The sequence below is a fragment of the Fukomys damarensis genome, unplaced genomic scaffold (genome assembly GCF_012274545.1).
Source record: "Fukomys damarensis isolate Sample0158 unplaced genomic scaffold, DMR_v1.0_HiC HiC_scaffold_35, whole genome shotgun sequence".
Classification (NCBI taxonomy): Eukaryota; Metazoa; Chordata; class Mammalia; order Rodentia; family Bathyergidae; genus Fukomys; species Fukomys damarensis.
In genome coordinates, this window is record NW_022900947.1 from 29,929,214 (window position 1) to 29,942,999 (window position 13,786).

The 13,786-nt window shown below is 37.4% G+C and overlaps 1 protein-coding gene across 3 annotated transcripts in view; it reads right to left on the bottom strand.

The window, feature by feature from the left end:
• Positions 1 to 1,263: 1,263 nt before the first annotated feature.
• Tmem156 (transmembrane protein 156) overlaps positions 1,264 to 13,786 on the bottom strand; it is a 50,683-nt gene continuing 38,160 nt past the window's right edge. The window contains exons 6-7 of one of the 3 annotated variants that reach the window (XR_004515334.1): positions 2,644 to 3,881; positions 1,264 to 2,569 (exon numbers count right to left, since the gene is read on the bottom strand). Coding sequence is in view for 2 of the 3 variants with exons in the window: in XM_010625104.2 (XP_010623406.1) it covers positions 3,811 to 3,881 (71 nt within the window). In the remaining variant the exon portion in view is untranslated. Of the gene's footprint in view, positions 3,882 to 13,786 lie in introns of all 3 variants that reach the window. The other 2 variants (XM_010625104.2, XM_033758933.1) reach the window with 2 other exon arrangements.

The window sequence follows — 13,786 nt, forward strand, 5'->3', positions numbered from 1 at the left end:
CCGCACTCTGTAAATGACACATGTATTACTCTACTGTGGCTAGTATTTTATCTAACTAGTCACATCCACATTCAGCCTCCCCTATCAGCTCCTACATCTGTATGTGTCTCATCGTGTCTTCTAAAGTCTGTTATTTTAATAAATAAATCAAACTTGCCTTCTTAAATCTGCCATAATTTGACACTTAATTTATGCCTTTCGTAAGCCAAGTTCCCACTGCTTTCCAAGAAATCTGGCAAAACATAATAGGTGATCTGCAGGGAAACAATTATTTGACTTTTCAGAAATTGTACAATATCCATACCTCATAGAGTATGACACCTCTAAACCGCTAGAAAACCCCAGACCTGAGCTGACTCACCTATTAATTAGGGGTATACAGAGAAGAAAAAGTAACGCTAGTAGAATTCCATTTGCCAAGTCCTCAATTCCTAAATTTTATAATTAAAATTTTAGTTTATGATCTAGAAAAAAGAATAGGTACCAGAAAAACTTTTGTGCACCAGAACATTCATGCCTGTGAAGGTTGCTTATGTAAGGGAAAAAAAAAACATCTTTTACTTTTATTCTTCTAGGTTCATGGCTGAGGCCTCTATAGCAATTAACAAGAGAAAATATACTAATTTATTTAAATACCTTTTACATGAGACAAGAGGTTTCAAAAGGAAATGAAGATCTGAAAAAAGGGTTAAACTTGAGCCTTTTAAATAATAGGTTTTATGAAGAATAGAGCTGTAGAGAAATATGATAGGGCAAAAATAGTACACTCCAATGGCAGTAAGCTGAGAGGAGTTTTAGCAAGGCCTGTTTGCTCAGTTTGCTATGCCTCTGTGTCTCTGGAGATTAGGATATTCCTTCTTTCCTTCTTCACATAGGGATGGCACCTCTCACATGAGAGTCTTTATATCTGTTTCAGAGTAGGGCCAAATATATTTTATTATCTGCTTCAGCAAAGGGGTGTGGTGGGGAGAAGATTAGTGTGGCCTTGCTTTTTCCATTTTCTTGAATTTGTTCAACTTAAAATATTCAGTATGCCAAAGTACCCTATCTTGAGGTAGCATGTCCAAACCCCAGCACTTGATATTAAGCCTGACTCTACAGTTAAATCTGGAAATCAACTCAGATAAGCAATTTTAATCATATAATGGTAACAGAAAATTAAGTTCTATTTCAATTCTGGAATTTTTTCAACATTAAGAGTTTTCCCCTTGTCAATATGTATGAGTCATTGTAATTAATAGCTATAATTATTGTTGACATCCATGATGGCTGTAACAATTAGAAAAGCCAAAGAAATCAAAGAAAACATTTTACTATTAATTTAAGTACTCATTATTTCATTTAATTTCATTTGATCTTTGTATCCTTGAAATGTTTTATTTTTAAACATCCAAAGGCCAAATAGAAGCAAGATTTGTAAATTCAAACAAATGTATAAACAAACAATCCAGGCCCTCTTAAGTAATTTGTCAAATAGAAACAATCCATCCATAAAGGAAAAATCACCCAATCAGCATCTCCATTGTGGCCCATTGAGGAAAAGGAATTTTCTGTCTTAATCACTCTTGATTCCACAATATTAAAACCTTGTGTAATTTTAAGATATATAATGTATAATGATGGGTAGAGAAGAGTTAATTTTCTTGTTCTGTGGGTTTCACCAGCTTATCTTCCATGACTCTTAATTGCTCCTTGAAAACACTCACTCCCCTGCTCTTGTGGGTCAAATGAATTCTCCTGAATTATTAGTTCTCATCAACTAGTTCCCCATTCCTGCTGTTTTCCTTTTGCACATTCTTTGCTGGATGCAAACAACCCCCATTATACTCGGGCCCCAAATAAAACTGTAAATATTCTTTAAGAGCAGTCAGTCCAAATTGCTCAGGGATACTCTGAAGATTTTTTCTTTTAAAGCAAGCAAATATTATTCACACAAGACTTTTGTTAAGTATTACTTAAATCACAATTGGTTAAAAAAACAATTTTAAATCATTTATTAAAACCATCTTATAAGAGCACCAAAAATCTTCCTCAGTCACTGACAGAGGGCCCTTTTCACACCTCTGTTACATAGTGGAGTCCCCCACTATACTCCTAAGAGGACAATGTGGGAAGTAATAACAAACTTCTCAGCCTAAGGCCAGGAAATCTAGGTCTTCCCCAGCCTCTGCTGCTGCAGTGTATTGGGCTCACTTTGCAAATATGTTAAACGAAAGCCTAATTAATTGTTCATGAAAGTTTCGGTCAGTTATCACATTTCATGATTCCAGGAGAGAGGCATAGAAGTTGGGGTTTAACCCTTCTCAGCAGACCTTTGTATAACCTGTATAGTAAATGCTAGGCATTGTGTCCTCTGAGTGTGTGTGTGAGTCTCTCTTGTGCTCCCCTAGTCCCTTCAAATACCTCTGTTAAGTTACTTAACGCTCTTTACTGGAATTAGAGGCTCCCTACTCTAGTTCCCCCACTGACTGCCTTATTATTTTTGCCAATAAGCAGAAGAATTCGCCGCACACAATAGGCACTCCAGAGGTATTTGGTGAATGACTCTTCATCTGTGAGGTTGAGCAGCCTGGAATGAGGAGCAGAATGAGCTTATCAACCATAATGTCAAGTAACATGGCGTTGAAACAACAATACGATTACCTCGTACTCTCCCTAGGAATTTCTGAGCCCACTGCATTGGGTGAGTCCCCAAAGTTTGCCTCTCATAAGCCTTGAATGCAGACGCACCCTGGGCACTCAGCCGCAGGTTGGCCACTGAGCCATCTGGGCTGGACACTTCTATTGCTTCTCCAGGTCTCATCTCCAGTCCATGGACAGGCTCCGCTGGCTCCAGTGTGGCTGCCTTACATGGTCTTGGCCGACAGAAAGGACAGGGCAGTGGGTGTTTGATCTCTCTCTTCAGGGCCACCACAGGCTGAACTGTCCCCTGACCAGAGGTCACAGCCCCTGTCACACAGTCCTCCTGCATATTCATTCTGCGCAGGGACAGGAGTGCCTCTGTCTCTGTCTTTCTGGGGTTCCTTGCCACCCATACCACAGGCTGCAACCTTCCTTTCTGTTTTTCCATATCCTGTTTATTAAGTCCTGGGCTGAACTCTGCTTAATCACTCACTTTGAGTACAACATCCGTTTCCTGCCAGGATCTTGACTGATAACCACTCCAATAGTATGAAGAGTAAACAATATGGCCAGTCACCAGCAGGCACAATGAGAGGATATGCACGCTGCTTTTTCCTACTCTTCCCCGGTGTAATTTGTATGCACCCTACAATGGCCATAGAGTAGCTACTTAATAAATCCTGGTTGAATGAATGAAAAAAGTTTCTAGGACACTTCTGACCTCAGTTTCAGATTCAAATACATGGAAAGCAATGTACAGTCATCAAGATGACCTGGTGAGTTAACTTCTTTAGATTTAAGGAAGTTTCTTATTTCCGTCATGGATGTGCTTTACAGATCCCATTCTCACTCTTCTCATGCTGTGACTGAATTATGGGTCAACTCCAGGATAAACAGTGCCCAGGGATGAGCTGACAGCTCAGGGGTAAGTTTAACAGACTCAGAGATTACTCTAATAGACTGAGAGATTAGTTTGCTGCTCCTTCCTGGCTCTTGGAGAAAATAGTGATTTTAGTTCATGTCTCTGATTCATATGCATTCACTTTGCAGGGTCATCACTTTTTACCTCCCATGCACAGATAGAAATGTAGTTTGGGGTGAGCTGTACCTCCCTGAATCACTCATGCTTCTACTGAACAAGCCAAATAATCAATAAAGCCGAACCATCACTCACCTCGTACATCGATCTCACTGAGGCAGTGAGGAAGCAGCTTCTAGTTCTGGTATTGGAGGAAGCACTTCCTTAACCCGAGTGGCCTCTATCATTTATAAAAGAGGATTGTGTTAGTGTGCATTTCATCAACAGCAGTGCAAAAAGAGATGCAATATATTCTCCTGTAGGAGGCACAGCAAGAGAACCCTTCTCTGCATCCAGAAAGGATTTTGGCAGTTTCCATCACTCACTAGATCTCCTGCCTACATCCCTAAAACCTTTAACCTACTTCTCTCAACTCTGTTTTGGTTCCTTCTTTCTTTCCCTCATCTTCTCAGCTCATTTTTCTGGGCACAAGACTTGCATTACAGTCAAGGAAAAGCAATGTAGAAAGAAATGTAAAAGCACAATATCAAGCAGCAAGCAAAGAATCTTAGTTTGGAAGCTAACTGTAAACATTCCCTTCTATTGCATTTTGTTGAAATATGTCCCTAAGGGGAATGTTAATAATGTCCTCAATTTCAAGGGCAATTTTACCAAGAAGAAAAATTTTAAGTTGCATGCATTCTAATCTGTCTTCTTGCTTTATAAAATTCTATAAAATTTTTTATTCACCTAATATTATTGTCACCCAACTTCAAAGGAGGAGAAAAAACTTTATGTCCTGCTTAGTGACATCTCTTTCATTGTCCTAAAATCTGAGGTCCTGCTTTCCTAGCTTTTGTATTGAGATGAGTTCTATGTAATATATATGGTTTTTGTCTCATGGACATCTCTACTGTGATGCAAAACCCCAAATATAAGAGGAAGGAGGAGACAATAATTTGAAGACAAGTTTAGGTAGTTGCTTTGTAAGAAACCAAAAGAGAAGATTTAAGTCATTCAAAAACATGATGCTTCTTGTCTGTTACCCAAAGAGAAATACTGTGGAACTTTAAGAAACTTTTTTGTTTCAATTATAAATTTTCTTTTCATAGGGAAAATTTTGAGATTTAATTTTCTGAATAAAGAACATATTCTCATTTATGTTTTAAATATTTTGTACTGGGGATTTAACCTAAGACCTTCACACTGAGCTACATCCTCAGCCCTTTTTATTTTATTTTAAACAAGATATAAGTTACAAAATTGCCCAGGCTGGGCTTGAATTTGTAAACCTCCTGTCTCAGCCTCCCAGGGTGCGTGTGCCTGTAAAGCAGTCTGTTCTTACCCTTTACCCATTTGCCTTCTGGATCCTGGTCTTTTGCTTGTTGGTTATGAGAAGCTCCTTGGATACTAGGCATTTAGCTGCTTATTTTCAATTAGCTGCAAATTTTTCTCCATTAGTTATATCTCTTTTTTTACCTTAGCTCATAGTGGGTTTTGATATGTACATTTTTTTCACATACTCAAATTTACTAATCTTTTATATGAATTTTGTGTTATGATTAGAAAGGTCCACTCTGCAGTTATAAATTAATTCAGTCATAGCTTCTTTCCTTACTTTTATAGTTTTATATTTGCATTAAAATCATTGATCTGCTTGAAATTTCCCCAGTGTTAGTGTGAGCTCTGGATTAAGTTCATTTTCTGTCTTGGTTATTCAGTTGTCTCAATACCACCCATTCAGTAATCCTCTATTTTCTGGTGCCATTTTCTTCCATGCTAAAGTCCTGAACTTTCTAATTTTTCATCTGATATGTTTATTTATTTTTTGTTTGTTTTTTTAGACAGGGTCTCACTATGTAGTTGAGACTGAACTGGAACTCACTATGTAGCCCAGGCTGATCTCGAACTCACAGCAATCTTCCTGCCTCAGCCTCCCGAGTGCTGGGATTACAGGCGTGCACCACCATGACCAGCTGATATGTTTATTTAGTCAAATACCAGAGCCATGATGGAATGGATGCTCATCATCTTTATTCTGTTATTTCAATTTTTCCCTGTTAATCATTGAGAATTTATTTTTCATAAAATTATTAAATGAACTTGTTTATTTCAAAAATATTACACTTACTGATTTAGGAAAAATTGGCAAGCTTACATATTCATCTTCTTATTCAAGGACATATTATACCTTTCCTTTTGTTCAAATTACTTTTCTTTTCCTAAAGAGTGCTTTCTTTGAAGTTTTCTTTCTTCAGAAGGATCTCCCTGTATATGAATTTTTTTTTTTTTTGGTACCTGGGATTGAACTCAAGTCCTTGCATTTGTGAAGCAGGCGGTGGCACCACTGAGCTGAATTCCAGGCCCTGATCTTGTATATGTCCTAGATATTTTATCTCTTTATAGTTGTTTGAAATGCTTTGTATCTTCTGACTAGTCATTTAGATAAAGAAATCCTATTGAATTTTAATATTAATTTGGTCAAAAACTAAAGCTAAAAAATTCCATTTGACCCAGCTGTTCACCTTCTAGGTATATTCCCAGAAATGTTAAAGACATCATATCACAGCAATCCATGCATACCAATGTTCATAGCAGCACTTTTCATAAAAAGAAAATGTTGTATTCCCACACAATGGAGCGCTACTCTACCATAAAGAAGGATAAACTCGAGTCATTTATAGGAAAATGAATGTGCCTTGAGGCCATAATGTTAAGTAAAGTAAATCAGACACACAGGCTTAAATATTTCATGCTTGCTCTTATATGAAAATCTTTATATATAAATAAAAGTACAAAATAAAAGACAGATAATAGAAAAAAGCGAGAAAAAATTATTGTAACCCAGCACTGACACTGTATCTAAACGTATAGCTTGACAGTAAAATTCATATGTATTTTATATGTTCTTGACCTATTTAGTTTGATTTTTAACCTGTACATTTAGTAATTAACTTTATAAAGTTTCATAAATAAATGAATCTGATGCTTGCAAAATAAAAAGGGGTGGAGGGGAGCAGGGGAAAAGAATTGAAAAGTGTTATGTACAGGTACCATTTCCCTATGATGAAAGTAGTTCTGTACTGCAGATATACACTAATAAAAGTCAAATGAATAGCTAAAATGATACTAATTTGGACTCTGCCTTGTTAAATTTTTATTTTTTATGATTTTAGTGAATTTTCTTAGATTCTCCAGGTACATAATTTCCAGGACACATCTGCAAAATAAATGATTTCACATATTCTTTGAAATTTTGGGACCTCATATTTCTGTGTTTTACCTAACTGTGTTGACAATGATAGAGGATAGTCTCAAAAATTTCTGGCTTTAGTTAGGCATGCTTCTAGCATTTTTCCATTAAACATATTTCTGAAGTTTCTGCTCACTCGTTTGAAATAGATATATTTTATAATGTTATGGAAGTTTCTCCATGTCTTATTTTTATTTTTTTGAGATAAGAACTCTTCATATTGTTCAGGCATAGCCCATGCTTGCCTGGAGCTCATAGCAACCCTTCTGCCTCAGCCTTCTAACTGCTGGGATTATAGTGTGCACCACCATGCCTAGCATTATTATTATAAGTTTTAATATATTTTTTCAAATGGAATTTTTAGCATCTATAATTAAACAAATCATCTTTCATCCTAGATCTATAAATACGATAAGTGACATTAATAAGTTTCTATTGACAAACAGTTTTCATACTCCTGGAATAAGCTCCATTTGATCATGGCAAGGTGCGTTGCATGCATGTGTGTGCTTGTGTGCATATAAATAAGATTTTGAAACTGTTCTATGGATGCTTTGCTACTATTTTGTTTAGGATTTTTGTGCATCTATCTATATCTATTTATAGAGATGTAGATATAGAGATATACATATATATGATTGCTCAGTAAGCTTTATGTTAGGCTTTCTTTCTTGAGTTTGGAGATTCTTAAAGCTTATGTCATAAAGGAAACACCCTCTTTTCCTTGGTTTGTGCCTTATCATGTGTAGAAGACTTGGTCCTCAGGGTGATATGATAGGAGGTAGTGGTGTCTTTCCAAGGTGGGGACTCATGGCAGGTCACTGGGGGTGTACCCTCAGAAGGGGTAAGTAGCTCTTGTGGAACCCTGGTTAGTTCTCCAAAGTGGGTTGTTATCAAAGAATGAGCTTGACATCTCTCTGGTCTCCCCAGCTTCCTCTCTGGTGAAGTGATCTCTCCCACTCACACATGCTCCTGCTTCTGTGGTACCACAGAGGCTTTCACCAGATCTATGTGGAAAACAGAGCCATGCCTTTGAACCTCCAGAACTGTGAGCCAACTAAACTTCTTCTATTTGTAAAGTATCTAGCACCACGTATTTTGTTATAGTAACAGAAAAGAGACTAATATACAGTAAGTCCCTGACTTATGAATGAGTTCCATTCTAGGAGAGTATTTGTAAATTGGATTCATTCATAATCTGAGAAAGTGAGTCTGATACAGTGTACCTGTGAATCTTGTACAGTACACCTGTGAAAATTCACAGCTCAAATGTTTGTAAATCAGGGACTTACCATAGTTTTAGTATTTTGTATGCCACTGGGAACATTTATGTGTTTGAGATTAGCAAAATTCTCGAGAAAATTGTTTTCCTGTTACTTTTTGAGGGCAACTTGATACATTTGTCTATTTCTTCTACGGCAATTGTTTTGTTTAGATTTTCTATATCTTCTGGTGTCCAGTTTTGTGAATTCCTCTAGAAAGCTATACATTTAACTAAAGATTTTAAAAATTAAGATAATAACTATTTTTTATAGGGAGCAGAAATAAGTAGATCCTTTTTGAGGCTATTTCTAGTGATATTAAAGTCTCTTCCATAGTTATAAAAACGCTAAAATAATGCTAAAGTTGGAATTTCTTTTTATAGAGCATTTAGTATTGTAAAAGGTAAATGATAAAACTTCCTGAGCAGGACAAACATGACTGAAACCCAGTCCTTCCCTGGGGCAGAGCACCCATGTCCTTACTCACCTCCTCACAAGCCTACTTAGCACCTTTTCTTAGTGTCACTGCCAGTGAGTACTGATCGCTTCTGCAGGGCTCTTGCTACTTCTGTCAGCCCAGCCTCACACTGTAAGTTCCTACAGCACTTCCTGTTCCTTTAAACCAGTGATTTCTGTCCTTTTAAAGCTGTGTTTTCAAAGGATGACTGTGGGAGGCCAAATTCCAAGATGGTCCCCAAGATTCCTATCGCCTGGTGTGCGTGCTCCCTATCATCCTCCCATGGATGTGGGCAGGATGCTGAATAGAATGGGCTTCACTGCTATGATTCCGTGATATTGTAAGGCAAAAATGAAGAGATTTTGCAGTGCGATTAACATTCCAAATCAGTTGATTTTGAGTTAATGAAAAGAGAGATTATTGTAACCAAAGACCTTAAAAAACAGACTGGGTCCTCTCCCAGATTAGACGCTTTTGCTAGCTTAAGGAAACAAACTGCCTTATGATGGGCAACAGCAGGTGTCAAGGATGTGAGAGTGATCTCCAGCAACCAGCTACTGAGATGCTGAGGCCCCAGTGTGCAGCAGCACGGAAATGAATTCTGCCAGTCACCTGAACTCATCCGGAAGCAAAGCTTCCACATGAGAGTGCAGACGAGCTGACATCTTGATTCCAGCCTTGGGAGATCCTGAGCTACACCTGGCCAAGCCATGCCCAGACTTAGAACCTCTAAACATAAGTGTGTGTTGTTCACTAAGTTTATGGTAACTGGTTACACACCAATAAAAAATTAACATAGTGATCCAAAGAACTTTAGCATGAAAATCACCATTTCTTAGGTTCAATTCCAAATCTATTGAATTAGATAGAATGGCCTTCAATAAAAGCCTAGAATCCTGAATTTTATAGACTTCCACATTCATTCTGATGCATATTAAAGCTTCAGGGTGAATTTTCTGTGCAAATAATTGCTCAGTCTTTGACAAAGCATCTTACACCTTCCAGAATTTGAAAAGAGATTGTCCTTCTTTTTTTTTTTTCCTCATTAAGTTTATTGGTACATTTTAGGCATACAGTACAGTTACATTCATCATTGGGATCTTGTACATTTACATGACAGGTCTTGGTTCTCATTTTTTCTCCTTGTTCCCGGAGACTGTCCTTCTTAAAGGTTATAATATCAAAAGACTCTATTTGTAAAACTAAATAATTATCAAAGAAAATGAACAGAGTTCTTTTGGTTGGAAAGTCAAACCGCTCATCATTTGCTTATTCATTCAGTTTGCTGATATTTTACAGCACAGTATAATCCTAATTTACTATAGAAAGTTATTACCTGCCAAAATGATGGCTGGTCTGAAGTAATTCTCTAGTGGTACATTATCTTCAGTTTCTTCTAGTATCCAAAGTCATGTAACTTATATGCTAACAGCAAAACTTCTACAAACTGATAGAAAGCCCAGAAGGATAGGATATATGTCATTTTAATACTTCCTTCAGAATAACTTTAAAAAGTGGATTTTTTTCTCATGCTACAGTGGAAATAGAGTTTCTTTCAAATACTATTAATTCACCAACTCTAGTTAAGGAAACAGAAGCAGTCAAAACATCTGAGAGCTGCACAGATGTCTTTTCATGAATTCGTCAAATCTTTATGCTATTTTTTGACATTTTTCTTAGAAGAGCCTAAAAAATTAAAAAAGAACCTTAGTGTGAATTTTGACCTGGTTGAATCTAGCAAACAAAATTGATTTCTAGCAGTAGGAACTTTGATTAGAATAAAATTCTTTGAGTTATATTCTTGAATAAAGCCCTTAGCATACTGTTCATGACAATGTCTAAGTTGCCCTGTGATGCTGCATCTTTATTTCCTTGGGTTTTTTTTTAAAGATTTCTATTACTTTTCAAAGATGCTTTATATCTGTGACATCTGCTATCTAACCTCAATTCAACTTTTTAAAGTAATTTTGGATTCCCACTGAGTAATATGGAAACCTGCAAGGTGTTTCTGTCACTGTCCCTGGTGGTTCCTCTGTCAGAGACAAGGAACATCTCCCCTCCTGAGGGCACACATCTAACCTTCCTCACCTTTGCAGCCTCTCTTTAAGGGAATTTGCCTGATCAAGATCTCAAAGGCATCATTTACCCCTCTATGACTTGTTTTTCTCAATAAAAGGGTCCAGGTTCAAGTAGACAAGGAGATAACCCTGGAATACAATCCAGGTACTTCAGAATAAAGAAAATAGGATTGAGCCAGGCATGCTGGCATACATCTACAATTCCAGCACCGAGGGAATTTGAGACAGGAGGATCACAAGTTTGAGTCCTGCTTGGGCAACTTAGCAACACGAAAAATAAAAAAATAAAAAAAACAGCTGGCCATGTAGCTCAATGAGAATGCCCAAGGTTTAATCCCAGTCAAGGAAAGAAAGGAGGAAGGAGAAGGAGAAGGAAGAGGACAGAAAGAAAGAAAGAAGGAGGAGAAGAAAAAGAAGAGAAAAAGGAAAAAGAAGATAGTTGTCTGAAAGTTATCTATGAAATCAACCCATAATCAGAGCTTACCCATACAAAGTTGTCTTCAAAATTGACTCCCAAGCCAAAGCTTGATAAATGTTAAAGGTGCTGTGTTGATTGGGCAGTCAGGATACCCCTAAAGTGGGGAATAAAGTCTCAAGCTATCTGTCTAAGAAGCACAAACAACCCTACCAAGGCTCCAAGGAACCAGTGGCTGTTGCTATGGCTTATATTTAGATGTATCCTCAAAGCCTCATACACTCCTAGGTGGGGTTTTAGGGAAGTGACTGCATTATAGGTGTGTGATATTCATCACTGGATTATCCCACTGGTGGGTTCATGGCTGGGTGTGATTTTGGGAGGTGAAGCCTGGTGGGAAGAGCTGAGTGACTTCTCCCTTTATGTTTCTCTGATTCCTGCCTGCTATGCCATGAGCTGTTTCTCCTCAGCCATGCTGTCCTACCTTGGAGCCAGATGACTATGGACTAAAACCTCTACAAATTATGAGTCCGAATAAAGCTCTGCTCCTTTAACTTGTGGGTGTTGAGTATTTTGTCCCAGAAATGAGAAAGTAACTAAGACAACTGTGATGTGACTTCCAGCATGGTTCTATGTGACAGAGCACATGAGTTTGCTGTTTAAGCATTTTGGTCTGTACGTCTCTCAGTCATATCCTCCTTTGTGAATTAATACACTGGCCTTCAGGTTTCCTAAACCTACTTGTGTGAGTTGGGTTATACAATGGATCCTTCCCCACACACTGCCATTTCAGGAGGCTGAGCCTAGTGGCCAAGAAGAAAAGCACTGGACCATGTAAATTCCCCATTCTGAAGCAACTGTGTGGCCTTGTGAGCTGCTGCAGCCAAGCCACCCATCCTGGATGGACTTAGCCATACTCACATGTTCCACTCTGAGTTGGCAGAGGATGCCAACTGGATACCTGCACTAACCAGATCATTTCCCTTTGGGTTTGTTTGTGGTACTGGGAATTGAACCCCAGTCCTTCACACTGAACTACATCCCTAGCCTCTTTTAAAATTTGAGACAGAGTCTCCCTAAATAACTAAGTTACCCATGCTGGATTAAAACTTGTGATCCTCCTCCTTAGCCTCCCAGAATGCTGGGATTATAGGCATGCACCACTACACCTAGTCTCCCTGTGGATTTGGCCCAGCTACAGTGGTTGTATTGAAGCTAAAAGGAGAAAAATAAAGGGAAGGGTCAAATAAGATATTAAAGGTGTGCTTTAAAAGTACATTTTGATGAACTCTGAAAAACAGATGCAAAGGAATTGAAGTTATCCCATGTATATTATTAGACCATAGTAAAATTAAACTGGAGATCAATAGCATAAGAAATCTTAAGAACTTCACAAACACAAGGAAACTGAATAACACTCCCCTGAACAACCAATAGGTCTCAGCAGAAATTAAAGAAGAAATTAGACAGTTTTTACAATTTAATGACAATGCCACTACAACATACAGGAATCTATGGGTTACAATGAAAGCAGTTTTACAAGAGAAATTCATAGCAGTGAATGCCCACACTAGGAAAACAGAGTGAGCTCAAACAAACAGCCTAATACTGAATCTTAACCTCCTAGAAAAAGAAGAGCAAGAGAAACCCAAAGCTTATACAAGGGAGGAAATTATAAAGATCAGAGCAGAAATCAATGCAATGGGCACTAAGAGAATGATACAAAAAAAACAATGAATTGAAGAGTTGGTTTTTCAAAAGAATAGATACAATAGATAAACCCTTAGCCAACCTTATCCAAAAAAGGAAAGAAAAGGTTGAAATTCATGCAATTAGGAATGAAAAAGGTGAAGTCACAACAGATGCAGCAGAAATCCAAAGGATCATCAATACTTACTTTGAGAACCTGTACTCTAAAAAAATGGAGAACAGAAAAGAAATAGACAGATATCTAGATACATATGAATCACCAAACTTGAATGAAGGAGATATAAAAATTCTAAACACCCCAATTACAATCAGTGAAATTGAAAATTAATTAAAAATTTACCAACAAATAAAAGCTCAGGTCCTGATAGCTCCACTGCTGAATTCTATAAGACATTTATGGAAGAACTATTACCACTACTCTTTAAACTTTTCAATGAAATGAAAGAGAAGCAATATTTCCAAATTCGTTCTTACAAGCAAGTGTTACTTTGACTCTAAAACCAAGGAAAGACACAACCAAGAAAAGAGAACAACAGGTCAATCTCCCTAATGAATATAGATGCAAAAATCCTCAATAATAATGGCAAACAGAATACAGAGGGTCATCAAGAAGATTATACACCCTGACCAAGTTAGATTTATCCCAGTGATGCAAGGATGGTTCAACATACATAAATCAATAAATGTAACATAATGTATATTAACAGAGTTGAGGACAAAAACCACATAATCATCTCAATAGACACTGAAAAAGCATTCAACAAAATTCAACACCCATTCATGATAAATTGGAATAGATGGGCTTTATCTCAACTTGATAAAGGTTATCTATGAAGCCAACAGTCAATGTCATACTCAATGGTCAAAAACTGAAAACCTTCACACTAAAATCAAGAACAAGACAAGGATGTCCACTATCACCACTCCTGTTTTAATATAGTTTTGGAAACATTAGCCACAGCAATTAGACA